The 27,122-nt window shown below is 35.8% G+C and overlaps 7 protein-coding genes across 9 annotated transcripts; 2 read left to right on the top strand and 5 right to left on the bottom strand.

Moving 5' to 3' along the window:
• Positions 1-193: 193 nt before the first annotated feature.
• On the bottom strand, positions 194-2,808 carry LOC107458834 (uncharacterized). The gene is made up of 5 exons (XM_016077040.3): positions 2,523-2,808; positions 1,854-2,412; positions 1,170-1,576; positions 849-947; positions 194-666 (listed from the first exon to the last, which is right to left on the bottom strand). Exons 1-5 carry the CDS (start codon positions 2,645-2,647, stop codon positions 453-455), a joined length of 1,404 nt encoding a protein of 467 aa, XP_015932526.1. The 5' UTR covers positions 2,648-2,808; the 3' UTR covers positions 194-452.
• Positions 2,809-4,146: 1,338 nt separating this feature from the next.
• Positions 4,147-7,813, bottom strand: LOC107461095 (ATPase 8, plasma membrane-type). 2 transcript variants are annotated; one of them, XM_016079556.3, is made up of 10 exons: positions 7,760-7,813; positions 7,439-7,657; positions 6,901-7,353; positions 6,487-6,813; positions 6,272-6,391; positions 6,054-6,176; positions 5,860-5,964; positions 4,947-5,771; positions 4,692-4,865; positions 4,147-4,593 (listed from the first exon to the last, which is right to left on the bottom strand). In XM_016079556.3, the coding sequence occupies exons 1-10, from the start codon at positions 7,811-7,813 to the stop codon at positions 4,147-4,149; spliced, it is 2,847 nt and encodes a 948-aa protein (XP_015935042.1). The 2 variants fall into 2 exon arrangements, with proteins under 2 accessions (XP_015935042.1, XP_052115951.1); XM_052259991.1 differs by having other exon boundaries at positions 5,860-5,940.
• A 3,486-nt stretch (positions 7,814-11,299) lies between these two features.
• LOC107458843 (60S ribosomal protein L39) lies at positions 11,300-11,946 on the bottom strand. Its single transcript, XM_016077047.3, has 3 exons — positions 11,873-11,946; positions 11,667-11,770; positions 11,300-11,575 (listed from the first exon to the last, which is right to left on the bottom strand). The coding sequence occupies exons 1-3, from the start codon at positions 11,873-11,875 to the stop codon at positions 11,527-11,529; spliced, it is 156 nt and encodes a 51-aa protein (XP_015932533.1). The 5' UTR covers positions 11,876-11,946; the 3' UTR covers positions 11,300-11,526.
• A 1,109-nt stretch (positions 11,947-13,055) lies between these two features.
• On the top strand, positions 13,056-16,994 carry LOC107458857 (uncharacterized). Its single transcript, XM_016077066.3, has 9 exons — positions 13,056-13,356; positions 14,134-14,218; positions 14,572-14,646; positions 14,731-14,767; positions 15,317-15,400; positions 15,524-15,584; positions 15,713-15,819; positions 16,208-16,273; positions 16,661-16,994. Exons 1-9 carry the CDS (start codon positions 13,287-13,289, stop codon positions 16,757-16,759), a joined length of 684 nt encoding a protein of 227 aa, XP_015932552.1. The 5' UTR covers positions 13,056-13,286; the 3' UTR covers positions 16,760-16,994.
• Positions 16,995-17,002: 8 nt separating this feature from the next.
• LOC107458852 (nod factor hydrolase protein 1-like) lies at positions 17,003-18,634 on the bottom strand. 2 transcript variants are annotated; one of them, XM_052257799.1, is made up of 2 exons: positions 17,528-18,634; positions 17,003-17,315 (listed from the first exon to the last, which is right to left on the bottom strand). In XM_052257799.1, the coding sequence occupies exons 1-2, from the start codon at positions 18,615-18,617 to the stop codon at positions 17,218-17,220; spliced, it is 1,188 nt and encodes a 395-aa protein (XP_052113759.1). In that variant the 5' UTR covers positions 18,618-18,634; the 3' UTR covers positions 17,003-17,217. The 2 variants fall into 2 exon arrangements, with proteins under 2 accessions (XP_052113759.1, XP_020980507.1); XM_021124848.2 differs by having other exon boundaries at positions 17,004-17,322.
• Positions 18,635-19,160: 526 nt separating this feature from the next.
• Positions 19,161-22,394, bottom strand: LOC107458864 (putative cysteine-rich receptor-like protein kinase 20). The gene is made up of 7 exons (XM_052259707.1): positions 21,237-22,394; positions 20,964-21,074; positions 20,675-20,862; positions 20,315-20,525; positions 19,912-20,149; positions 19,683-19,833; positions 19,161-19,591 (listed from the first exon to the last, which is right to left on the bottom strand). The coding sequence occupies exons 1-7, from the start codon at positions 22,348-22,350 to the stop codon at positions 19,289-19,291; spliced, it is 2,316 nt and encodes a 771-aa protein (XP_052115667.1). The 5' UTR covers positions 22,351-22,394; the 3' UTR covers positions 19,161-19,288.
• A 2,007-nt stretch (positions 22,395-24,401) lies between these two features.
• On the top strand, positions 24,402-27,064 carry LOC107458890 (uncharacterized). The gene is made up of 8 exons (XM_016077106.3): positions 24,402-24,646; positions 24,778-24,843; positions 25,147-25,189; positions 25,699-25,753; positions 25,934-25,982; positions 26,217-26,284; positions 26,430-26,538; positions 26,729-27,064. The coding sequence occupies exons 1-8, from the start codon at positions 24,440-24,442 to the stop codon at positions 26,840-26,842; spliced, it is 711 nt and encodes a 236-aa protein (XP_015932592.1). The 5' UTR covers positions 24,402-24,439; the 3' UTR covers positions 26,843-27,064.
• Positions 27,065-27,122: the final 58 nt, after the last annotated feature.

Here is a 27,122-nt window from a genome sequence, read left to right as displayed (position 1 = left end):
TTTGGCTCTTTGCTGTATAGAAAGTTCTACCTATCATAAGGATCTTAGAAAAGAAATAAAACTGAGGTGATTAAGGGAACAAAAGAAAACAACTAAAAAGAAGACAAATCGTCATATACATTGGCAATTAATGTCCCGATTCATTTTTAAATCCACTAATATGATAGGTGACATCATTCAAGAATCAAGAGAACCAAGACCACTAATTGATTGGTAATAGAGACTAAAAAGGCTAAAGAACTATCATTCAAGAATCAAAGAGATTCAAAACCTGGTTTGCTTGGTAACAGAAACTAAAAAGGTGAACGAACAAATAAAGAAACTGTTACAGTTAAGTCTAGCATAAACTTAGCACATTTAACATTTACATTAACACTACCAAAAGATGGAAAACAACGCACTAAAGTGATCTATTTTGTTGTGTACAACACAGTTATCAGCGAATAAACAACCTAGCGTGATGTCCAAATATAGACCTGCCCTCCACTTGTAGCTCCTGCAAGCATTCCAACCTCATATGGGTGTGCATCAAATCTACATGGAATGGCAGACATATGTGCACTCTGGAAAGTAGTAACTATTTTCCTTTGGCTTGTTGAGAGAACATCAACTCCTCTTTTCATATTTCCGACGAATAAATATGAGTCATCCCAACCCCATATTGCTCTGTTACAACAAAATCAAGCTCGTGAAACTAAAACCCGTTTTTTTCCATTATTTCCAAAGCAAAAATATTAAGTATCACAGTCGTTATAACTCAATTGCAACAGTAAGTCCCAATGCTTTGATGTGATAAGTTATTTCACAGTAAGATAAATTAGCTTTTGATGTTTCCACAAAGACAATACCTGAAAGAAGAAAGCCATCTGCCAGTCTGGTTGTCATGATATACAGAAGCTGCATCCTCCAAGTCAGCGCCACTATATATTCCGATTGTGTTATCCGTGCTACGCAATATAAGAGATAATAGTGATTCCACCAAATCAAAATCACATGCAAGTTAAAGCAGATTTAAAAGGATTCATAATGAAAAGAAAACCTAGCAAACAAGTTAACTTGCACAACAAAGGTTAGTGGATAACAAATTAAACAAGGCAAGTAAGCATATTTACACTACCTAGCTTCATTCTTACAGAACAATAATATGAAGAATTAAATAACATCCAGACCTTGTTGTTGCCAGGCTACATCCAGAAGGAGAGAAGTAAGCAGACTGCACAGCCCTTTTGTGAGTGAAAGTCTTTAAGGCAGTCATTTTGTCACCATTGGCATATCTCAAATCCCAAGTGCAAGCAGTCCCATCAGAAGAACCAGTAGCTAGAACGTAAGGGCTTTCACATTTGAAATCTATTGTATTAATCCTACCTTCATGCAAAATCCAGCGAGACGAACATTTCCCCATCCTATTATCCCAAACAGCCAAACCACCACGACCCTCGCCAAAATATAGGCCGTTAGCCTCATTTTTTGGTTGGTGGAGACTATATATAGCCTCATCACTACTATATACCAAATCAAAGATTTCCTTCTCGGCATCCATAAGCCGAAGAAATCCATCATAACAACTTGTATAGATCTGCATTTACAATTTTTGGCCTTAGCTCAGACAATTTCAAAATTGACAATATAAAAACATACCTACAGTAGGTTGAAGGCACAGAATGTTCAAACCAGAATTAAGTCAAGCTATCAGGGTAACCATATATTATATTTAGGCAATCAACCAAATTAAATTACTCAACAAGCTTAAGAAACAGACACTTCATAGTTCGATCCAATTCCGTAAAACTCATACTAGTTTTTAAATTAAGTTCTGAGGTGTTGAGAATTCACATGTACGGCATAATTAATACCTTGGACAAGCAATATGGCTGAACCAATATCTCAGAAATAGGAGCAGGATGAGGATGGTATAAATGAATCCGCCCTTTATCATCTCCAACATCCCAGAACCCAAGGTTCCCAAACTTGTTACCAGCCACAACCATCTTCACACTAGTGGAAGGGAAAAACCGCACTGCAGTTATCCTTCCAGGAACAATTCTTGCTATGTTCTCGGAATTCAAATCCATAGACTCCAGCTCTAAGGAACCCCGAAGTTCATCCTTACCATCAAACTCTCCTTCCCGGGCTTCCTTCTTTGCCATGGCGACAATCGATTCGATGAATGACCGATCAGAATCGTCTTCCCCTTCATATGCATCACTCATAGGAAGAGGGCCCAATGTTTTGCAGGAAGGTTCGATTTTGGCGGCCGAACTGTGAAGCACGGGAAGTGAATCTAGAGTTTCTGCATCGAGCCCTTTGGAATCGGGCGGGATACCCCTGGTGCGGAGGGAGCGGCGGATGACGACTGCGGTTTCGGCTTTGGGCTTCTTCTCAGATTTGACACTGTACGACTTGGTCGTAACCCTAAGCCGCAGTTCCATGAATGAACCAGTGAGAAATAAGTAACAGAAAATTAAAAAATAAACAAGAATGAAGCATTGAAGTGTGAGAAGGAGAAAAAAAGAAGCGCAGACCTCGGGCGCTTGGAGAGGAGGGAGGCGGCCTTGGAATGGAGCTTGAGGGCGGCCATCATCTCATCGTTGCGGCGAATGTTCTCCAGTCGCTGGCGTTCGTACTCGTTCATTTTCCGAGACGCCATAGAAGGGTGAAGAGAGGGAAAGTTAGGGATTTTGCTTTGGACTGATTGATTGAATGAATGAATCCGAGCGATATAGTGAGAGGTGCATTCAATTTTTAGGGAAAACAAAACGGTGGTGTTTTTTTTTTGGCGGCAACTCAAACTCGCGGGAAACTCCAGGCTTTTTCTTTGCGGTTTTTATTATTTGTCTTGCACTCTTCCCAAATAATATTTTGGTGGAGTTAATCCTACTTTAGTTTATGAGATTTGTGAGTTTTTAGTCAGTAATTTTTTAATGGTTATAATTTAGTTTTTTAGATTAAAAAAAAGTGTATTAATATAATTTTTTTGTGTATTTTTCATAATTTAATGTCATCGGTAAATGGTTCAATTTTTATCACGCTAAACATATTAAAACGATATCATTTAAGTATTTGAACAATTAGAATCAGTTTGGCTAAATTTTTTAAATAAATTATTTTAAAAAAGAAGCTTAAAATATAAAAATTTTTATTAATAATAATTTTTAAATAAGTTATTTTATATTTAAAAAGTTATTATAGAAGTCTTTGTTTTAAAGTTGTGCATTAAATAGGAATGATAAAATAACTTTTAAAAATAGGAGAAATAATATTTTTTAACTTCTTCAAAAACTTTTAAATAACTTTTTAAAAAGTTAAAAATTTATCTAAAAAAATGTACCAAATATTATTAATGTAACTTTTTATAAATCAAAAGTTAAAAAAAGTAGCTTCTTCAAGGACCTTTAGTATTGTTCGAAAAAGAGAGGTGTAATATTTTAGTATTATTTAAATCCTCAAATAATATCATTTTAATATGTCTAGTATGACAAAGTTTGAGTTATTTTTTGAATTTGAAAGAGAGAAAATGTATGAGGAATTATATTGGTGCAATCTTTTGAATTAGAAGGACCAATGACAAAAAACATATGAGATTAAATTATAACAATTAAAAAATCAAAAACTAAATCCATGTAAATGACCTATCTCAGTAGAAAATACTTTAATATTCAATTATAGCGTACAAAAAATTTAATATTCAATTATAGTGTACTTATATGGTCAAATATTCTCTCTGATCAAATTAACTTCTTATTAAAATTTAGTGGATTTAGCTTAGTTCTAATTTGGTACGGATAAACCACAAGTTAAGCCGGTTTAAGGTACTTCATTAGATTTCTTTATAATCGCTGGTTTTGTTATTTTGTCTGACAGTTTACGTAGTTAGAGACTTCAAATGTAAAAAACCACATTCAAAGATTTACTGGAGAGCTAAGTTAAGATTGCAAGAAAATTACGAGTCCGTGATTGAAATTCTAAATTAAAGCAAAACCTTTGAACGAAGCTTTATATATAAGAATGAACAAATCTCGTTAATTTATTGATTAACATAAGAGGTATCCAAAAAAAAGGTTAATACATGGAGTTCATAGAGGCTGTGATCCCCATCCCTATCAAGAGTTACTGTAGAATTTCTCAAGTAAGCTACTCAGAATACATTTAAAGCGTGTAGTGTTGTTGGATGGTATCAATGTCAAGACCCTTCAACTTGACGACGGATTCAACATGGCCCTTGAGAGTGTGGAGTTCTCTTAGCCTTGCAGCCTCAGCACGTCTTCTGGCCTGCTCAGCGATTTCAGAGATCTCAGTGGATAATGCGGGTTGGGTCTCAGGAACCTGGAGTCCGTGCAATGTGCGCTGAGCCACAGCCCATTGAGCTTCCCTCTCGCTTTTGCCGTAATCCTTCTTTGTTGTGAATGCGGTCTTCTTGTCAATCATGTTGTCCCATGCCCTTCCTGACAGCCCCAACCTGATCAAGAACTTTAGGATATCAAGAGGGATGTATGTCACAATGCTGAAGATCCAGATTGCTCCTGCCCATCTCCACCCGATTCCGTTGATTCTAGCGAAGTCCCAGTGTGCGTACACAGCAACCACAGTTGCCACCTGTACAGTTAGTTAGTTTAGTTAGTTAGTTAGACTATTTCTTCGGATCGGATTGGATTGGATTGGATTAGAATTGGAAGGTCAAAAGAATATCTAACCAGTTGTGCTGCGAGGAAGGCGACAACAAGCAACAATCCAGGGCGTTCAATGTAGGACCAGCCCCTTGACCTTGTCACGAAGATGAGTGCTTGACTGATGATACTCACTTGAAGGTATAGAGCTGAGGTGAGTTGCTCCTCACTATCATAAATTGCCTCCACGTGGAAGGTATTCTGAAAAAGATATAATTATTACGTGTCTCTTCCTATCAGTTTAAGCTACGAATTAAAAAAAAAGTTGAGTTGGAATCTTACGGTGAAGAAGTCGGTGTCATGGATCAAGTAGAAGAACAAGGCAGTGGTGACAGCCATGTATAAACCAAGGACAATGCCGGTGGCGAAGATTTCCTTGAGCTTCCATGAGTCAGGGAGAGGAGATGGCTTGACCCTGTCCTTGGAGATGGTCATGATGGTTCCATCGTTCAAGATGGCAATGACGAGCACCATGAAAGGTGAGAAGTCGAACTTCCAGATGAGTGCCACAAGCATGAATCCAAAAACAATACGGATGGTAATGGAGACAGCATAGATGGTGTAGTTCTTCATCCTCTGGAAGATAGCCCTGCTTGTAAGCACAGCACTCACAATCACGCTCAATCCAGGCTCAGTCAACACAATATCTGAGGCACTTCTTGCGGCATCAGTTGCATCTGCCACTGCGATACCGATATCTGCCTTCTTCAATGCCGGTGCATCGTTCACACCATCTCCGGTCATTCCCACTATGTGTTTCTTATCCTGCAGTCTCTTCACGATCTCGTATTTGTGCTCTGGGAACACTCCGGCGAATCCATCAGCCTTCTCAATCAGTTCATCAATTGGAATGGCTGCAATGGCAGGGTCTTTGCTAGCACCAAGGAGTGAGGATGAAGGGTACATGTTGGTTCCCATTCCGAGCCTACGACCGGTTTCTTTTCCGATGGCAAGTTGGTCACCGGTGATCATCTTAACATTCACACCGAGTTCAAGAGCACGACGGATAGTCTCTGCACTATCATGCCTTGGAGGGTCGAAAAGTGGCAACAAGCCCAAGAACTCCCATGGTTCTCCTTCGCTTTCCTTGCTCTTTGCTGAAACAGTCTGTTAAAATCAATGTAAACAGAAATTAAATTCTTCATCCTCTTCTTTTTCATGTTCATGGATTAGTTTAGTTAGACTCTTTATTCACCTGGCGTGCAACGCCCAATGCACGCAGACCACGGTTGGCAAAGTCATCAATGATCTTATGGGCCTTCTTCAAAGTCTCTCCCTTGAGTTTGCACAGTTCAATAATCTGATCCATCAAATTAGTACTCAAATATTAAAACTCATGCTCATGTCATATTATAAATTTCTAAAGAATAGTATATATTTTGATGTTACTTGCTCAGGAGCACCCTTGCTGCTTCTGTGCCAGTCTCCATTGCTATCAATGTAGGTAATGGCTGTGCGCTTCTCCACAGGATTGAAGGGCAAGAAATGCACCTCGGTGATTCCTGCTCTTGCCTGAGATTTCACAACCAAGACAATAATCATAATAAGGTATTAAGGTTAATTAGTTACCACAAAACTTAGTCGTCAATTCTGAAAAATCTAAGTACCTCCTTGGGATCACTCAACATTCCAACAATTGAAGCATCAATGGCATCCTGGTTTTCAACCCTGGAAGCCCTGGCAGCAAACAAGACAAGGGTTTGCTTGTCGACCTTAGGGGGGAAGACCTGCATTCACAAATCACAATCACCCTTTGATTAAAAACAAAGAAGCTTATATTATATATAAGACTGAATTGTATGAGCATGAAGAGAGGAAGTACCTCAATCAAGTCCTTGTCAACGGTAAGCTTGTTAAGGGTGAGAGTTCCGGTCTTGTCACTGCAGAGAACATCCATACCTGCCATTTCTTCAATGGCAGTCATCCTCTTGGTGATGGCTCCTTGCTCGGAAAGGCGGTGAGAGCCAATAGCCATGGTGACAGACAAGACAGTTGGCATGGCAATTGGAATACCACCAATAAGAAGAACCAACAAGTTATCAATACCATCTCTGTATGCCCTCTGTTGGATGGGATACACCACAATGATCTCAATCAGCATTCCCACAGCAATTGAGCAGATGCAGAAGTTACCAATGGCAGTCAACACCTAACACAAGGCAACAACAAGGATTAATACAAAGTTGTGATGCCGTTAGAGAAAAGTAATGGAAGTTTGTTTTGTTTTGTTATGTACCTGTTGGAAGTGACCAACATTGTTGGTGCTGTCTACAAGATGAGCAGCCTTGCCAAAGAAGGTGTGGACACCGGTGGCAATGACAACAGCCTCGATCTCACCTTGTTTGCATGTGGAGCCAGAGAAGACCTCATCACCGGGGTTCTTGGTGACCGGCAATGACTCGCCGGTGAGGGCAGCTTGGTCAATCTTGAGAGGATCACCTTCCAAAAGACGAGCATCTGCAGGAACGATATCTCCCAACTTGATGCTGATCAAATCTCCAGGCACCAAGATTGCTGCTTCTTCCTCACTCCATTTTCCATCTCTCAACACCTTGGTTTTGGGTGCAAGACCGGCCATCAAAGCAGCTGCGGCATTGCCGGCACTGTTTTCCTCAATGAAACTAATCGTTGAGTTGATCAAAAGCAACACCACAATACCAACGAAATCTTGCCAATCCGGTGGCTTGCCCTGATTTATATACAATGTTAGGACCAAACAACAACAATAACAAAGCCTTATAGTTTTATGAACAACACAAGAATTCTGTAATTACCCCGCCATTGGCCAATGCAATGGCCATGACAGCAGCAGCCTCCATGACCCATGACAATGGATTCCACATGAAACCCAAGAATTTAAGCAGCTTGCTATCCTTTTTCTCTTCTAGTTTGTTGTAACCGAAGATTTGTAGCCTCTTCTCTCCTTCAGCTGATGTCAAACCCTCTCGGCTACATTTCAGTTGCACGAACACTTCCTCAATGGGAATGTTTTCCTGCAAATTAATATACATGTACACATAACATGTCATTGCCAAGTTCAAAGAAAAATTCAATAAGTACATATAAATATAACTAATATTGTAATAGTAACTTACGAGATCCACATTCTCATTCTTAAGATCCTCGAAAGAGATGTCACCGGAAGCCATGATGGAGAAAAAGGAAACTGTCACCTGCAAGTTTTGTTTATGATCTTGTTTCTACCCAACCTCTGGCCCGGAAGGCCTTGGAAGGGTAGAAAAACAGAGGAGAAAACGAAGCCAATGCCAATAACTTTTGATAAAGAAGGTGACGAGTTATTCAGGTGTGATTTGATGCTTTTATAGTGGGAGTTTGGAGTTGTGATAGGGAATGAATGCATGGTTGTGATTTACAGTTCTATTATCGTCAACCTTTGACTTTCACTTTTTTTGCATGGTTTTGTGGTCCTCCATATATATCGCGAGAACCATTCTACGTATTCCTTGCAAGACAATGCATTTGACTCTCCCCAAATAATTTTTTTTTATTACAAGCTGCTTAGTTACCACTTACCACATACATTCCTTTGCTCTGACACGTGATGAATTTGTGGTGACTTTGCAAATAATTATGACCGATACCACCTACATTGGCTGCATTCTTCTTAGATAATTTTATATGTGGAAAATATAACATGATAATACAAATATTCGTTGTTTATTTATAGGTTACAACAGAGGAATAGTATTGTTTTGTTTGAAAAGTCGGGATACTTATATTTTTTTTCAAGATTAGAGATATTTTTTATATCTAAACAATTTTAGCATTCAAGTTCATCCAAGTGATTTTAGATCACGAGCTTTTCCTATTTTCTTCTTCTCTCAAGCGTTTTCTTCTTCTTCTTTACCTTGATGCTATGTCTTCTTCTTCGCGTTCCTCCCCTCCTCATTCTCCTAATTCTTTTTCGCGTTCTTCCTCCTCCTCCTCATTTTTCTTCTTTTTCGCGTTCTTTTTTCTTCGCGTATTTTCTCTTTATTGTCATTCTTTTGTTGTTGTTGCTGCTGTATTTTTTTCTTTTCTTCCTTCTCTCCCTGGTAAAAAAGCCGTAGAAGGTGAGGAGAAAATTTTTTGAATTATGCAGAACAGAAATGAACTGAAATTATATTCAGAAATGAACTGAAATTATAATTAAAATGAATTGAAATCATTATGTAATTTCAGTTCATTCTAAATATAATTTTAGTTCATTTATGAATATAATTTAAGTTTATTCTTGACTGAATTATTTTGTTATGATTCTTTTTGTTTCACTATCTTGAAAGAAATAAAACTAAGAAAAAATTGAAGAAAAATCAAACAAAAACGAAAAAACAAAAAGAAAAAATTCCTCAAACCTCTCATCATGTTCTTCTTTTCTTGTCTTATTCATCTAATCAAATAAAGAAGAAGAAACACATAATTCTTGTCTTGTTCATGATTCAATTTTGTTTTTCTTCTTCGCACACGCAGATTCTTCTTCTTCTTCTTCTCTTCTTTCTTTATCGTCATCACGAACAACATCAACATTTTTCTAACATCTTTATTGGTCCTGATTTTCTTTGGTGCCATCATTAAATAATTTCAGTTCATTTTTTAGTTTATTTTGGTTCATTTGTGAATTAATTTCAGTTCATTTGTGTGTTAATTTCGATTCACTTGTGAATAAAAAATTTGCTCAATACTTATCAGCAACATCAAGTGAACTGAAATTAACACACAAATAAACCGACAATTAACACACAAATAAACCGAAATAAATTAAGAAATGAACTAAAATTATTTAATGGAGACAGTAAAAAAAATCAGAACTAATAAAGAAGTTTGAAAATGTTAGTGTTATTAGTGATGACTATAAAGAAGAAGGAGGAGGAGGAAGAGAAGAAAGAGGAGGAGAAGAAGAAGGAAAGAAGAAAAACATGCGTGTGCAAATTTGGAAGAAGAAGAAGAAGGAAGAGGAGGAGGGAGCGTGATTTTAATGAGAGTGGTTTTTGTTGGTGTTAGACCTATTTGAATGAACTTGGATGAAAAAATACTTAGATGTGTAATAACCTTGTATATTGTAATATGTATTTTATACTTATAACTGATTTTAACTGATTTTAATGGCTAATTTTAGTATACACGTAACATAATTGATTAAGTAGTAAATGAGTAAAAAAAAAATTGACTAAACAAAATTGATTCTCAACTTTTCTTTTTCTTTTATTAATACAATGAAGAGTTTAATTTTAATGCGCTAATGGCGTAAAATGTTTTACACAATCGTGCAATCACAACCATTCTCTTGGAACCATTTTCTTGGATGGCCATTCACGCGATTAATATAAAAAGTAGTTATTTTTGTTAATGTGGCGTTATGTGATTAGATGTACATGTAAAACGAATTTACATTGACAGAGTATCAAAATTAAATTCAAAATAGGTAATGGGTTTAATGATTTGAACAAATAGTTCAATACAAACAAGAAACAGAACCATTGGTTCTAATCGTCTTTATCGAATTCGAATGTGTAATTGTGTATAGATATATCTATACAACGTACAAGGAGAATACCTAAAATCAATGTTCAAATTTTTCTAACATTATTATTGCAAATTAACAGACTTTTAAGAGGTTAGAAATGGAAGTGGTGGTAATTTTATACAAATTTTATATAATGATCAGCAAGGTATTTTCGATATAGATGGTATAATTTATACAACAATGGTCATTTTTTCGGTTGTACCCACTGCCCAACTTGCATCAAAAGTGAATTCTATGATCTTTCTCATATTTTCCCTTTCACTTGTTTTTCTTCTCCTTTTTATCTTGTTAGGTGCTCTACCCCAAATTTGGATCCTTTTTAACTTGTTTTTCCAGTTAGATATATCAATTCATCCCATCTTTGTAAAGTAATTATTTTGAATTTGACTTCTATTAAGCTAACCATATCGATAGTGTCATTCAAAATCAACATTTGAAACTTTCATTATACATAGTTCTAAATAAAAAAGGCTTTGGTTGTTTAACATTTGAAGAAATGGTAAATATCAGCTTATTATGACCTACAAATTGTCTGAAGTTCTATTTACTGCAATAACTGTTGAATCAAACATTTTTCTCCTTGAAATACACATAATTGACCAACCTTACAAGAAATTTACACTATGGAGTAATTGTATTTTCCCGTATTCCCTACAAATATATTTAACTATTCTCATTTAAATCAATATACCGAATTCAATTCTAACCTGATAGAAAACTAAAAATAGTACCCCAAAAATATTACCAGATTAAAATTAATGTGTACAAGAACTTTAGTAGGGTTCGTATACCATCGACAAACCGAATTGCCCATAGGCATGCAGACCCTTTATGTGTCAATAAAAGATAAAAATTTTTATGTGACGAGGCAGCTTAACCAGTTGAAACAAAACAAATCAGTGTTTGCGTGCTTAACCAGTAAACAACCCGCAAACTTGTTGTAAACCAAACATCTTTTAAATAAGCACACATAGAAATCCTCAATTACAAACCGCCAGCTAGAAAACAAGTACTACATCTTCAATTTCAGGAAACATCATGACAAATATAAATAAGGGATTCAGCGCCAATTAACATTCATAGTATCATAAATATAAATTATAAATAATCATGAAGCAAGACAACTGAGTATCATCACCAAAGTATCACATTGAAAACATCATAACAATTGTTCGTTTCACATAAATTGCAAACCAAAAAGATAACAGATCCATTGTGAAATGAAAATTAAACGAGTTGAAAACTGATAATTGAGTTACAATCTTCGAATGTCATAGATTGTACTACAAATCTAAAACCCACTACAAAACTAGAATGGAAAAGGAAGATAGTTCCACCTTAGAACCCTAGTTTGGTGCGGCGCCAGTGCCTGCGCTTCGCATTATACCTGAAAAAACACACAGATACAACAATCAGTATTTCCGAGATTCCGATGAAGAAATTAACAGATAAATTTGAACGAAACGAAAAGCAGGAACCTGATTGTATTATCCGTCCTCATGCGGATCCAGTAAGGAATGGGCCTGTTCTGCCTCATCTTCTTGGCCAACTTCTTCTTGATCCTAAAAGTCTTGTGTGAAGGCTGCACAGTAAATTAAGAACCATCATCAAACATTGAATCAAACAGAAGAGCCAGAAGCTTGCTAGAACTACAACACAGGAAAGAAGAACTATTGTCTTTTACCATTTTTCAGCGCCGATTATGGAACCGATGTGCTGCTCTAAACCTTCCTGGCGACGAAACCCTAAATGAATTTGGTGGCAGCTGCAGAGATATTTATAGTATGGAGAATGTTATAGGCCCATCTTGAATTGGCTAACTATTTGGGCCATGGAGTCCATTGTTGGGCTCAGCTAAATGTAAGAGGCTTTTCTTAGTAGCGTACTAGCCCAGTCCAAAATAAATAAATGTTCTAGCAAAATAAAAAACTAATTGAGATTAATTTATGAAGTTTTCAAGGTGGATAAAAAAAGGTCAATAAGAAACTACCATTTTATGTAAACAAATTATTATTTATCTTATTTTTGCATCTGATTTTTTTTCTAGTAATTAAGTATTATTATAATAAAAAATATAGAAAAAAAACGTTCACACTAAAATTTATTTACTATTTTACCACGATTTCTTCATGAATAACAGACATTCTCAACTTAACCAAAAAATAAACAAATATTCATAACCTCTTATTGTATGACACTTCAAAGTCTAAACAATAGAAAGATTATTTTGAGATATTTTTGTCAAATGTTATGCATATTTTTGTACTAAATTAATGATTTACCTATTTTAATTCTATTAAATTGAAAGTTGCATTTCAGAGATAAAATTCATTAAGGAGGTAAGGTAAATTATTTTCTATCATGAAATAATGATCATTTTAATTAATTAAACTTATAGTTTTTTTTTAATAAATAACAAGGAGAGTGTTTAGAAAAAACTAAACAAAAATTATTTTAAAAAAACAGTCTTAAAAGAGTCAATATGAAAAAATAAAATAACACAAGAAAGAAGAAAGAAAGAAAAATAAATGATATCCTAATTAAATATATGAGAAAGAATTTGAAAGGTATGACAAGAGTTAGATATTGAAGGCGTGACGATGAATAGTTGGAAATTCACGCGGAGTAGGTTATAGGTTATAAGGATTAATTTAAAAAATTTTATAAAATTTTAGGGTTGGGATAATTTTATCAATAAAATTTTTTTTTAATGTCAAATTAGTTTTATTTTTTGGTATTTAAATGTGTAAATATTCTTAATATTTAATATTTTAATTATTTATGGATATAAATGATAATAATAATTTGTGGATATGAGATTTAATCTTAACTCTCATCTAAGTGATGTAACAGAACCTGTGTTGATCATGCGGATTTAAAATTAAATTTTAAAAGAAAAAGTGATTGCATTTTTCCGAAGCAATAAAACCTTGGTTAAACCTTGATCTGCGATGCTTCTTCCATCGTCTTCACGCTCGCCATTTCTCTGCAAATAAGAGGTTTATGAGACACTCGCAACAGTTTCGAAGGATTTCGAATCGAATCAATTAGATTTCAATCGCCGATTTTAACTGTTTGTGATTGCACATTTTGCGAAGATGCCTCGCCCCAAGAGAAAATCGGCCCCACCAACCAGATCTTCTGATGCTGATTCTTCTGTTCGTCCTGGTTCGTATTTGTGCTTCCGTTTATCCTCATTGCTTCCCGCGAAAAAAAGAACATCATAAACTTCACTAGTTGAAAACAAGAAGTTCACATTAACAATTTTTTAATTGCTGGGTCTGTGACAAGTGCTGTTGTTAAGGAATTTCGGTTTTCCTTGCTTCTTGATTGATTTCAAATCTGTATATCTTGTTTTTGTTGAACACGAACTGTTTGTGTTTATGCGCATTAAACCCTTCAATATTTAAAGAGTTAATGAGAAATAAGCTTTTTTCTTCCATAAATAATTGAAAAGGCTTTTTCTTGGTGTTGTGATCCTGTAATAATTGAGACACATGTTATGAATGTTAAATGCATAAGTTGCTGATAGTGTTAAGTGGGAAATAAGTAGATATAGTTGTGGCTAATAGTACATCGAGTTAGATGTAATTTAAGGAGGAAAAAAAAAACAAAATAACAAAAGCAAAGAGTAGAAGAAGAACTGCATTACTGCATCCCAGGTAAATCATACTGGTTCTACTTCGCTGCTGATTTTGAGTATCATTATAAAAAAGAATAATAATAAAATAAAATAAAAGGTGTTCAGAAAGTATGCCTCAATATGTAACAATATGTATTGTCCTGAACAATTAGGCTTTGGTTATAACTTGTAAATGACTGTTTATAGCTTTCCTAAAATATGAAAACTTTCTTTTCATCTTCTTTTTTCTCCCCCTTGTAATATCTGCTATCTTCTTGCTGAGTTCTGGTGGTGTAATTATTTCATTTCATGTTATTATTCAGAACCAAAGAAGCCAAGGGGAAACCAATTTAATCGGATTGATCAACTGTTTGAATCATACGTGAATAAGACGCTGGGATTGATTGAGTAAGTATTTAGATGTTGAAATCATGCCTGCTGCCCTGCTCCCATCTTCCCTGCACCTGCATTTGCTGTTATTTGGTTCGTAGCCGAGAATTTGGCATGACTATGTATGAATTATTTTCAATTTTTATTTACTTAAAACTTTTCTTGTTTTACTAGCCATGTGCTCCTTTAGTGATTATAGTTTGCAAAATTTTGTCCTGTACTCGGCAAATAACTGATTGGTGGGATTTAGCATTTAGCATTAGAGGAAATGGTTTTGCATGAATGCTTGTTCATGTTTGACAATTTGTGCCTCCATCCTGGTTGAAGTTGATGCAACTCTTAATACAATGCTGTGTACTTTGGTTTGTCAGTCCAGAAGGAATTGAAGCACTTTGTAATGATGTGAATGTGAACCATACAGATGTTAGGATGCTGATATTTGCTTGGTACGTGACTGATGATGAATAAGTTTCTTCTTTACCTCTATCTAACTGACCTTTTTAACATTAATAAATATATGATTCTCTCAGGAAAATGAAAGCTGAAAAACAAGGTTATTTTTCCAAGGTAAGTACAGGGAAGTATGGATTTACAATGATAGTTTAATTACACTGCAGAAAACATTGAGATTTGCAACATGCATTATTAATTCCTAACTGTCAATTAAGCTAAATGCTCACTGATGTCAAACTTCTATCCTACGTTTATACTGAAATAAATTCCCTCAGCTAAATGATTTATTTTAAACCATTAACTTTGTGAAATATTTATATGCATAATCCTTGAGATGCCCTTCAATATTGGAGCCATCATGAGTTTTATTCTAAAATGTTTGTGAATCTAACAGTCAGAGTTTCTTTCTTTTCTTTTTTTTTTAAAGAAAAGGAAAAAAACATATATTTTGACAATCCTGTTATATTTGGTTGTCAAAGTTTAAATTTTCTGTGTGAAAGCACAACACTATGCAGCTTAATGCCATGGCAAGGCCAAACCAATATTTTCATACTTAATACATCATTCTTGTCATCATCGGTTGAGACAGCTTGAATTCCCTGCCATAATGTCACTTAGTTTCTGGATATATCTTGATCGCCAGTTTTTTCTTTCTCCATATAGGATGAGTGGCGAAGAGGCCTCAAGTGTTTAGGAGCCGACACACGCCCAAAATTAAAAAAAGCAATTGAAGGACTGGATAAAGAGGTATTGTTATAATTTATTCAGTAAAGGAATTTCTTGCTAATTTGCTGAGATTAACCATTGACTGTGGATGACCTCGATTGAAGATTTGTGGTGCTATTTATTCCCTCTATGTGTCTTGTTTAGTTGAAGGTGCCAGAGTGCTTCGAGGACTTCTATTCCTACGCATTTCAATACTGTTTAACAGGTAAGCTTAGTATTATATTTATTGGGCCTCTATTTGAAATATAATTTATATATTTTCCCTTGTTGCAATATTTCCTCCTATTCTTTTTCATCTGTCCAAAAGGTGTTAACATCGAATAATACTTTCAGAAGAGAAGCAAAGGAGTGTAGATATTGAGACCATCTGTGAGCTATTGAACATTGTTCTGAAATCCGAATTCCCCAATCAGGTCAATTTACTAGTTGAGTATCTAAAGGTGGGTAAGCAGTTATTTAAGCTTATTTATGTTTTCTTGCTTAATATGTGAAGTTACATGTAAATATTCTATCTGACAAATATATTAGGCTCTGAAGAATTTCAACATGTTATTTTTTATTAGTTTATAATTTCACTCTTAATTATAGAAATGTTAAATTTTCATGCTTGGTTAATGATCTGAAATTTCAAATTTTTCATGTACTTCCCTTACCTACTTTAACTTGGAAGGTCTCTATTACAAAACCAAGTGATGGATTAGATTTCTCCGGATGACCCCTGGTGTTTATGCAGAGTTGTATAGTTTAGTTGATGGCTTTGTATCAAACTATCTTTAATATCCATATACTTCAAACTATTTGCTGATGCTTGGAATAACTTTTTGACAGGTCCAGAATGACTACAGAGCTCTCAACATGGATCAATGGAGAAGCTTTTACCGGTTTTTTAAAGAGGTGACGCTTTACTTCTTCTCCCTTCTGTTTGGATTAATATCGCGATTAATTGCAGCTTCAAATTATAAATTCTCAAGTTTTGACATATTATGAGGTCCTAACTATATAATTTGGAAAATTAAACTTTCTTGAACTGAGTTTACTTTTTTCCCCGCTCCCCATTGTCAAATAAATCACTAGCTATCAACAAACACACTCATGGAGTTCATTTTGCTATCCGCATATGTGGCCTATGCTACAATGAATCGTGTTTAATATAATGATGTGTTATATTATTCATGAATCATGCACTTCAATTGTATAATTGAATGTTCGAAGTAGGGTAATTTCATTTCAAGAGGTCATAACTCATATGCATAACAAAATTTGATATTTTGGTGGTTGTAGGTAGACTTCCATGACCTTGAAAATTATGACTCAAGTCAAGCTTGGACAGTTATCATCGACAATTTTGTTGAATGGTTGAAAGAAAAAGAGAAAAATTAGTTTCACTCCTTTAATCTGCCAACTCGAGACCAGAATACTTTGAAGCGGAATGCAACTGTATATGGCTCTTGTGAGTTATCCATCTGCAGTTTTTCTGCAGTAAGTTGTCACGATTGCTCCCTTTGTAACCTTTTCATATAGTATCAACGTCAAAGCAATTTTGAATCTTCTTTCCAAGTATTTTTATAATATAATATCGGTATTAAAATGCTTCATACAGCACCGTTTTCTTTTATATTCATGTGGAATAACCTTTTCAATTACCGGACTTCATTCATTCATTCATCTTGTCAGTATAACTATAGAGGTCATGATATAGTAAACTTAATCTTGTGTGCAAATTAAATATAGATAATAAAAAGCTAAACGAGGAGATAATATCACTGTTGTGCAATTGGAGACCTTTCTTATCTGTCACTTATTCAAGCTTTCAATTCCTTGGCTTCGGCTCAGCTTTTTTATTCTCTCCAACAGTCCAAATAACACGTTTTTTTTATAAAGAATGCACAAATAACTAACTTCACACAATCTCCAATCTCATGCAAGTTTCCAAGCCCTGGAAGCTGCATTTTTTCGAACAAAAAACGTTATTTAGTACTAATGATCAAAATAGTACTTAAAACATCAAAATAAATGAAATTAATTTTCTTATCGGTTAAATAATGTCGTATTTCAAAATGATGTATATATCATGGTTACGATCTTTCGATGATTGGTTATCATTAACCTTAATTGTTTATATTTGCGATGATATGTGAATTTGTTTACCTTGCGTTGAGATTTTCCAGTCACTGGTATCAAAGCCAGCAGCCCAAAAAAAATAGCCACGAAGGCAAAGGGCTTGAGCATAAGCAACCTTAACTGTAACCGTCAAGGGATCATCGTAGCCAACCCAAGAACTCCCAGAATATGAATAAACCGACCTCGTTTCAACGTCATACGCAACCTTCGCACCACTTTGGTTATTAAATTCCACCACCTGAAAGTACGCCATTGCACCGTTCAACCCGGGACCCGGACCAGTAGCATCAGAACCAATTCCGTGCACGTTCGGATCCTGAAGCTGCCACGTCATCCCATAAAGCGGCAAGCCCATAACTACTTTCTCGGGAACAACTCCGCCCTGGATCCACGACTGCAACCCGAAACTAACGCTTATGTTTTGAATCGGGTCGAAAAGGCCGCTCGGAGCTCCGGTCACGTTGCCCCAGGGGCCGCGAAGGCTGTAGCTCATGACGTTGACCCAGTCAACGTTCTGATTGATGGAGTCCACGGGGTACTTGTGCGGCGGAGTGGAGGACAGGAAGAAGTCCACCGCGAAGTACACGGCAGCGGTGAGGAGCAGCGGCGGGCGGCGGGTGGCGACGGCGTCGGCGGAGATTGCGAGGCGCCATTCATGAAAAAGCTGGCCGAGGTCGTTCATTTGGTTGGAGTCCCTAGGGAACTCCCAGTCGAGGTCGATGCCGTCGAAGCCGAAGGTTCTGGAAACTTGGATGGTGGAGTTGATGAAGGATGCGCGGGTGGCGGCGGTGGAAGCGATGAGGGCGAAGAGGGAGGCGTTGCTATTGGAACCGCCGATGGAAAGGATGGTCTTGACCGGAGGAGTTTTGGCTCGGAGTGTGGTGGTGAAGTTTGTGAGGGTTGAGGCGGTTGCGTCTGACACGTGGAGGGCATAGGTGAGGTTGTTTGGGAAGAGGAAAGCGTAGTAGACGTGGGTGAAGAGTGAAGTGTTAATGGATGATGGTGGGAATATTTGATTCTCGGACCAATATATTGCTTTTACTGGTGATGAAAGTGTTGTCGTGTGACAAGTAGCGAAAATGATAACTGCTGTTGTGAGGAGGATATGGTTAATCATGATTACGCTAACGTTTTGGTGTGTTTAATAACCATTTATGGAGCTCACATTTATATACTGCCATGCATCATGTTGTTAGTTAAGAGATGTCAGAAACAGTTACCATGCATGCAAGCTAGTTAGTAATTAAGGTTTTGATCTGGCAACTGCCGTCCGTGACGACTATATTCATTTGACCCACAAAGGGATCGGAATCTTTATGGGTGAATCATCATAATTATAAAATTAACATGTTGGAGAACTTAATTAGTTATATATACGTACCTTAGCTTGCCTCATTCATCAAATCAAATGAAGAACCAACGAAGGAGGTAGGAGGGGGTAGGTGTAGTTAAGGACTTAAGGTGTCCCTTTGCAACACTCGAGTGGGTGACTCAATGTTATTGTCGGCCATGGGAGGCCTTTCCAGATTGGTAAAAGCCATAAAAAAATAGAATAACAGAAGATGAATCAATTAGTGGAAGAAACATGGTTGCAATATGTTTGGTTTAAAACGTGTGATGATGAGATGACATTGACCGGCCACTCTAGTTATTATATTATATTATTATGAAAGGTTTAAATTAACCGGAATGATATATACACTTTTATATTATAAAAGGAAAATATACAGAGTGGTGTAAATATAATTTCTCTGTGCATTACATTGCATGTTCTGCTCCATGCAATCATCATCTTGGTATCATTTGAGAAATTGTAACATCATTAATTGAAACATATTTTATGGATCTTTCTTTCTCATCATCTTCATGTTTCTTCACTGAAAAACCAGGCATTTTGGGACTACCAATAGCTGCAGTTTCATTCTTGAGAATTGAATCAACTTCCAACATGGAAGGTCTATCTGCAGAGTTCTCTTGAACACACAAAAGAGCTACTTGCATGCATCTCATGAGTTTACACGCTGATGTTGTATCATCTAATGAAGGGTCTAAAAATTCCACACCTCTTCCCTCCATCCACAGCTCATATGCCTGAAATGATGAATCAAAACCATTTTATGGATCATAAGACAAGAAACATATATTAGTCACAGAAAATAAAATATATAATCCAATAACTTACATATTCCAACAGGTTCATATTTTCATGTGGTCCATAGTAACATGAAGTCCTCTTCCCACTTATGATTTGCAACAGAAGAACTCCAAAGCTATAAACATCGTACTTCGTCGAGTATATGCCTTTTCTCACATACTCAGGAGGTACATAACCGCTGCAAAAACAAGTATGAACTCATTAGAGACATGAAGGATTAAGCATGATAAGTCATCATCATTTCTAATTTACATACTATGTCCCAACAATCCTGCTTGTGTTTGCTTCAAGGTCATATTTCCTGAAAATTCTTGCCATCCCAAAATCTGATATCTTGGGATTCATATTATGGTCTAATAAAATATTACTGGCTTTGAGATCTCGGTGGATTATGGTGAAATTTGAGTACTCTTGGAGATAAAGAAGGCCTTGAGTAACCCCTTCAATGATGTTGGCACGCTTGCTCCAGTCTAAAAGAATTGATTTCCTTGGATCTGCATTGAGTTTAATTCTGAATTATTACTCTACAGAATATAGAAGCAAAAACACTCGGTCTAAGAATAAACTCTGATTTCAACTCTGATCGAGTTTTCCAGCAAGACTAAAAGAATAAGGTATACATGTAATAACTTAATAGGGGGGCAAGTAATGTAACAGACCAAAGAGAAAATGATCTAAGCTTTTGTTTGGTAGGTATTCATAGATCAAAATCTTCTCATCCCTTTTTGTGCAGTAACCCAGAAGTCTAACCAAATTCACATGTTGTAATCTTGCTGTAAGCGTGATTTCATTTTTGAACTCTTCTAGGCCTTGATTCGAGCTTTCTGAGAGCCTTTTCACAGCTATCTCCTGCCCCTTTCGTAATTTTCCCTGAAAATATTAACATATAAGTATATGAATAGCTAGTTATCCAAGAGCAGAAGAAATGGGGGTAAAAAAGACAGTTTATTTTCCAGGAAACAGAAGCAGAACTGCATTATTTGAAGGGAAATGAAAAGCCTGAAGTATTCAAATTTTACCTTATAAACCGTGCCAAATCCACCCTCTCCAAGTTTATTATCTCTTGAGAAGTTATTTGTTGCCATTTTGATTGTGAGATAACTGAATGCAGTCAAGTCAGACCCATTCCCTTCTACATGATCTTGTTCAGCTCCTGATAAACATTTCCTTATTTTGTATAATGCTTTTGTAATGGTGGCTGCGGTTCCTGCAAAATACAAAAGAATGAGAAATAAATCTTATGGGAAATTGCAAAATATGTCAATCTTGTGATATGATTAATAGGATGTTACTTTGCTTCGTCCTTACCACTGTGGCAGTAGCAAAACACTATTCCCAACAGAATTATGACAGTTACTGTTGATAGCAGAACAATTATCAACAACCTCCTCTTATGATGATCTTCATCTACTTCTTGAGCTGCAGGATATTGTTGCAAAATGAAGGGATGAAAATGTTATTGTAGAAACTAGGAAGAACATTGTACACACAGCACCACAAATATACAACCAATTATTTGCTATGCTGAAAAACATGATCATAATCCAATTTTGGACAATGTTTTTTGGTAATTAAACTCGCCTGCCTTTGAAAGGACCCAATTGTCATCGTTGGCAAGTTGGAACACACTGTAGCCAAGAAGTCCCTTTTCCTTGGCATAAGAAACTTTGGCTCTGATTGAATCCACATCATCAAAATCAACCCAAATGGTGGCTGCAACTGTGAACTCATCCACCACAAAATTGTTATTAAATCTTGAAGCAACACCATTATTCCCGAAGCTTCTAAGAAAACTCTTTATCAACTTATAACCCATGGAACCGTCGCTTGTAATGGCAGGTCCCGATGCTGGTGCCGCGATGCAATTCTCCCCTTGATTCACAAGTGTCCATGCATATCCATGATAAGGCAACCCAATTACAAGCTTGTTAGATGAGAATCCCCTTCTTCTCCATTCTTTGATACCAGAATCAGTGTTGTCCCAATTAGTTGGACCATACAAAGCTGCATGAAAACCCGTGATATTGTTCTTTGTAGGAACATAGTAATCATATGCCAGAAAATGCACCCAATCCAAGTTCCTCTGCATTGAATCAAAAGGGTAACTCGTTGAATCTGAAGCTCTAAGGTAGTAACCCGCCATCACTAACAGTAACTCAGGTGTACTGGAGTTTCTTGCCTCAGAAGTTATGGCAGCTCGCCACTCCTCCAGAAGTTTCCCGAAATCGGCAAGCTCCGAAGCCGGTACTGGAGATGCTCCATTAAGTTCTATGCCTTGAAAACCATGTGACCTTGCTGTTGTAATAGAAGAATGAATGAAGGATTTTCTATGAGAAGATTGGTTTAGCATTGAGAAAAGGAAAGTGTTGTCTCTGCCACCAGCCCAGATGGATAGAAGCGTTGAAACAGTTGGGTTTTGGAACTTAACTGTTTGGGTGAAGGCTGAGAACTTGTGAAGTTCAGAAGCGTTGATGAAGATGTTATAGTTGGTCGAGTTAATGAAGGAAAAAGCGCATAAGAGGTGAGTGAAGAGTGTGGATTTGATGTCTGAAGCGGAGATTTCACTGGCAGAATAGTAATAACCAGCTTTGACCCATGTCGATGATGATGCAGTGTGTGCAACAGTGTGATATCTGAGAGTGAGAGGAAGGAAGATGAGTAAGAAGAAGCAACTAAGCATTGATGTTGAAGCCATCACTAGTGGCAAAGTTGTATGTGAAAAGTTATGATTCAAGTCCACATCAAGTATTTCTAGAATCCAGAAGGAAGCAGAGCTTGCAGTTCCACGTTGAAGATATTAAATTCTACCTTAACTCAACTCATGACAAGAATAGAAAAAATTTTGTCCTCCACAAATTCAACAAATAGAATACATAAATTTAATTTAATTAATTAATAATTAATAAAATTTATTTTTTTAAAATAAAAATAAAAAAAGTCCTTCACACTTCAATTCAATTCAATTAATCAATAATTAATAAATATTTTATTTTTCGTATTCTTTCACAATTTTATTATGGTGGTACATAAGCTATCATTTTTTCGATAAAAAAATCATCCTACCTTTTTTTTTAACCTTCTTCCATGATAAATAATCAATCTTTTAATTTAGTTCAGAATTCAACCGATCTCTATTACGTCCATCCAAGTAAAAATCCAAAATCAGTATTGGTTATACATTTTCTAACAGAAAACAACTATCATTCATGGAATAGTTACTATGACCTGTCTGCGCCTTCTTCCAACTGTTTTATCTGTTTCAAAAATTTCATCTGTATTTTGTTTTCAGCAGTCAAGTCTGCATTCTGTTTCACCAGTTCTATCTGCACTCTTATTGCGCTCCACGCACATTTTTTATTGCGCTATACGCGCCCTTAAACCACTCTTATTACGCTATACGCGCTCTCTAAAGATCAATTTTATTGCACTCTACGCGCTTATTTTTTTTATTTTTTTTAAGATCGTTGCTCAACCACAACCACAGCATCTCCCTTTGTATTTTTGCTGTCGGCAGCTCAAACTCCATCGCACGTATTTTTTGAAAATCGCTACTCAAACACAACATTTCCCTTTATATTTTTGTCGCTCTCAACTCAAACTTCATTGAACGCATTTTTTTAAAGATTGCTGTTTAAATACAGCATCTCCTTTTATATTTTTGTCTTTAGCAGCTCAAATTTTGTCACACATATCTTTTTATGCGTCACCACGTCAGACGCATTTTTTCAATAATTTTATCAAAACTTATTCATCAGCAAAATTTTTTGTTATGGAATAAAGTAGAAAAGTACTTTAATAAAAGAAAATTTGCATTCGTATTCCTTCACCGCCTAAGTCTTCATTTGATAGATTTGAAGGGACCGCTTTGAGTTTATCTCCGTGGAAAGTGGAACTTTCTAAGACGCTGCCAACAAAAATATCAACCATGCTGGTACAGTGTATAACTGTATACACACCACAAATTAATTATTACGTATTTATTTATAAATATAAATATATTATTTACATGATTTTAATATATATTGATATTTTAATATATATTTTTAATTTTTAACGTACAAATGTCATAGTTATGAAGTCAATTTAAAAGTGCAATTTACTGTTTCCAGTCTTTGTTACATTTGACCTTTAACGTATTATAGGGCTTTTTGGTCAACATATTTTTAATCAATATTCAATACTAAGCAAGCTATTCTTCATTCCAGTTGTGTTAGGTTTAAGCTCTCTCTCTCTCTCTCTCTCTCTCTCTCTCAAAGATTTTTATCACATAAATTCGATTAAGTTGATCTGATGTCAATAAAAATTTCTCATGTTACGTGTGCGTAAATTATAAACTTTTTTTTTATTTGCGTTCTTTGTTTTTTTTTTCCCAGGTGTTTCGTCTTTATTATCATCTTCTCATTGTTGCTGCAGTTTTTTTATTTTCACCTCCTCTCCTCTTTTATATATATTGCATTATTTTTTATTTGATTTTTTTTGTTAAAAATACAAAATAAGAAAATTTATAAGTAGGTAAAATAAGAAGAAAAAAAATAAAATAAAGAAGAAGATGGAAAGTTCTCAATTGTACAGAATTTATTCAAAACAGCATGTGACATAAAAAATTTCTTAATTTTAATACCAGTGACACAAATACTTGAGTGAGTGGAATAACATGGTTTGCGAGAGTTAAAGTGAACATTAAAAGCCCAACTTAATTGTATGGGCTAGGCCCAAGACAAGTCAACATTCCTTAACACTACAGCTTGGATCCATTGGATCTCGGAGTCGCAGTGTTCTCCTCCATGGATCGCCGGAAAAAGAGAGAGAAAACGACGGTAACTAAACCCTCAACGGTAGATGCCTCCTCGCCACCGAAAATCTCACCTTCAGAGGCATTCATCGTCACGCTTTCTTCCGTTTTGGGGTTGGGTTTAGCGTTCTATGTAGCTAATAGTGGCTTCTCTATAGACCTCGTCACTGATCCTTCTCGCACCATCTTCTTCATCTGGGTACCTTCTATTCCTCCCTAGTTATTCTGTTCTCAATGTTTTTGTAATGCTCCGTTTATTCCTTTTTTTGGAAGAAAAACAAATCTTTCTTATTGCCTTATTCTGCATCGTTTTTCTTTTTTAAATCCCAGCTTGTGGAGCTTCCAATTGTGATCCTTCTCTACAGTCGCTATCGACAGAATCCCCGGCAATGCATGGTAGCTTACATTTTCTTCAAAAATTTCCCCCTTATATGATGTTCTGAACTTAGTCGGAAGCACATGAGGAAAAAAGAAAAAGAAAAAAAAAAATGGAAAAAGCCTTTATCTTCATCTGATAGTGATAATAATCTAGTAGGAAATTCATGTTCATTGGAATTCAAAATTTAAAATTTATTTCCCTATATTTTATATATATGTTTGTTGTTTAATTTATCACTAATACAGCAATTTCGAACACTGCGGGTTCCTCATCTGGAGGATCTAATTTCTTAGTGTTTGGTTTTCGTGTGTCATGTGCAGTACCTGCGAGCCGTTGGACGTGGCTTGCTAGCAGTTCCAATAGGTTAGTTGAAACTTATGCTTCCTCTTTTGTCTTTGTTCTTGATCAATTTGGATGTCATAGCTTTTTGTGTTTGTACTATCCTTTTTTGAGTTTTTCTTCACAGCCACTGTACTGCTGGCCTGTTATTTCCTTCAATAACTTGAAATAGTTTTCTTTTGGGAAGTCAATGTATTATAGATTGAGCCATAAAAGTGTTTTCTGGCATTAGAGTAGTTAAATCAAGGTCATAGGTTCAAGCCGTGTAAAGGCCACTGATGTGATTATCAGGTTAGGCTGCATATATTACAATCTTTGGATGCGGCCATTCTCCGGATTCTGCATTAATGCGGGATACTTGTGAACCGGACTACTTTTTTTTAGAGTAGTTAAAATTAAACTAAGTTATTAACAATCATTTTCTCATTTTTATTTTTCCTTTGTGTTTTCCTCATCCCTATTTGTGTTGTGCTCTTTCTTGGCTGACTCATTTTAAATTTTTTAAGCTAACTGATTCACTGTTTTTATTACAGGGGCGCTACTAAATTGTTTAGGAGCTATTGCTTTGGGGGCACCTGTCACCTTTCAGTATGTGAAATAAGTGGTATATACAGTTTTTTGTTTTATGTTATTTCAATCTGCATAAGACTGCAATGCTATCGTTGTTGAGGAGGAAATAAGGGGTTAAAAGTATGTATGTATATTCTAATGGAAGCAAAATGTGTGGTATTTTATATAATTCTAACTTCCGCAAGTCTCTGAACTCAGGTTTCTCCCAAAGACTGTAAATTGGTCTCTTATGATGTCATTGTTCACAGTGAGTGTCTATTTTATTACCATTTTCTTATTTTACATCTTCTTGAAGACTACACTATTGTTGTTTTATATTTCACTTGTGTGGTGTAATGTATTTTTGTACATTGATTTTTCGGGGATACTTTGCATTCTTGAAAACAGTTTTCAGATGTATTATTACCAGATTTCTTTTAGGCCTGTGGCTCGTGATTGTGTATAAATTAAGTGTATAAACTCACATTTTGTACTATAACAGACAGTTCCAGCATCATGTGTTCTTGGTTCATCATGGGCTCATTGGAAGCGGATCTTTGCACAAACACAGTATGATTCTTGTATTTTTTGTTTCCTTACCATGTTTCTTCATTAAAAAAAAAAAAAGAGAAAAAACTTTCTTACCATGCTGCACAAACACAGACATTCTTGTATTTTCCTTACATTTTCCCCCTCTTCTTGTATTCACATGTAGGCCAAATGGATCTGTAGAGTATTTGATTTGTTTGCCAGCTCATGGAGCAGTTATTGGGGGCTGGTTTGGGGCTTGGCCAATGCCACTTGACTGGGAGAGGCCATGGCAGGTAATCTCCTTTTTATAAACTCTTTTCTCATCTCAACTCACAAGTTACTTACCACTGGTCATGTGTCTATAATTTCTTCTATTCCTATGAAGAGAGTTCACTTTAGATGTAACATTACTCTTATACTAACTAAAACTATTTTTAATCTGTTTGGCCATCATGTTCTTAATAATGTTCCATTATTTGTTAGGAATGGCCTATTTGTGTGAGCTATGGAGCAATAGGTGGGTACTTGGTGGGATTGGTAGCATCATGTGTCTTTGTTCTTGCTTGTGCTAGATCGCAGCATGTCAAACAAACATGAAGTCCCGATTGGCCACAGGAAATTTTGATTCATCTTCTCATTTTTCCTTGTGAATGAAAAATGGAAAAATTAACTAGTATTGGTTCAAATGCAAGTTAAGCGCAAGGAAAAAATGTTAGTCCCCTAACATTTGTATTTTCTTTTTGTTGTATTTAATGTATTTTTCAAATTGAAATCATGTACACAAGTGGACAATTTCTTGTGCAAGTTTGTTCTTGGATATTTGGTTAAGTCTTAATTCAGAATTTTTGTGAAAGTTCTAATATTAGTCCAATCAATC

The sequence above is a fragment of the Arachis duranensis genome, chromosome 1 (genome assembly GCF_000817695.3).
Source record: "Arachis duranensis cultivar V14167 chromosome 1, aradu.V14167.gnm2.J7QH, whole genome shotgun sequence".
Lineage (NCBI taxonomy): Eukaryota > Viridiplantae > Streptophyta > Magnoliopsida > Fabales > Fabaceae > Arachis > Arachis duranensis.
Note: the sequence above shows the minus strand (reverse complement) of the source record. Positions and strands in the feature narration are given on the sequence as shown.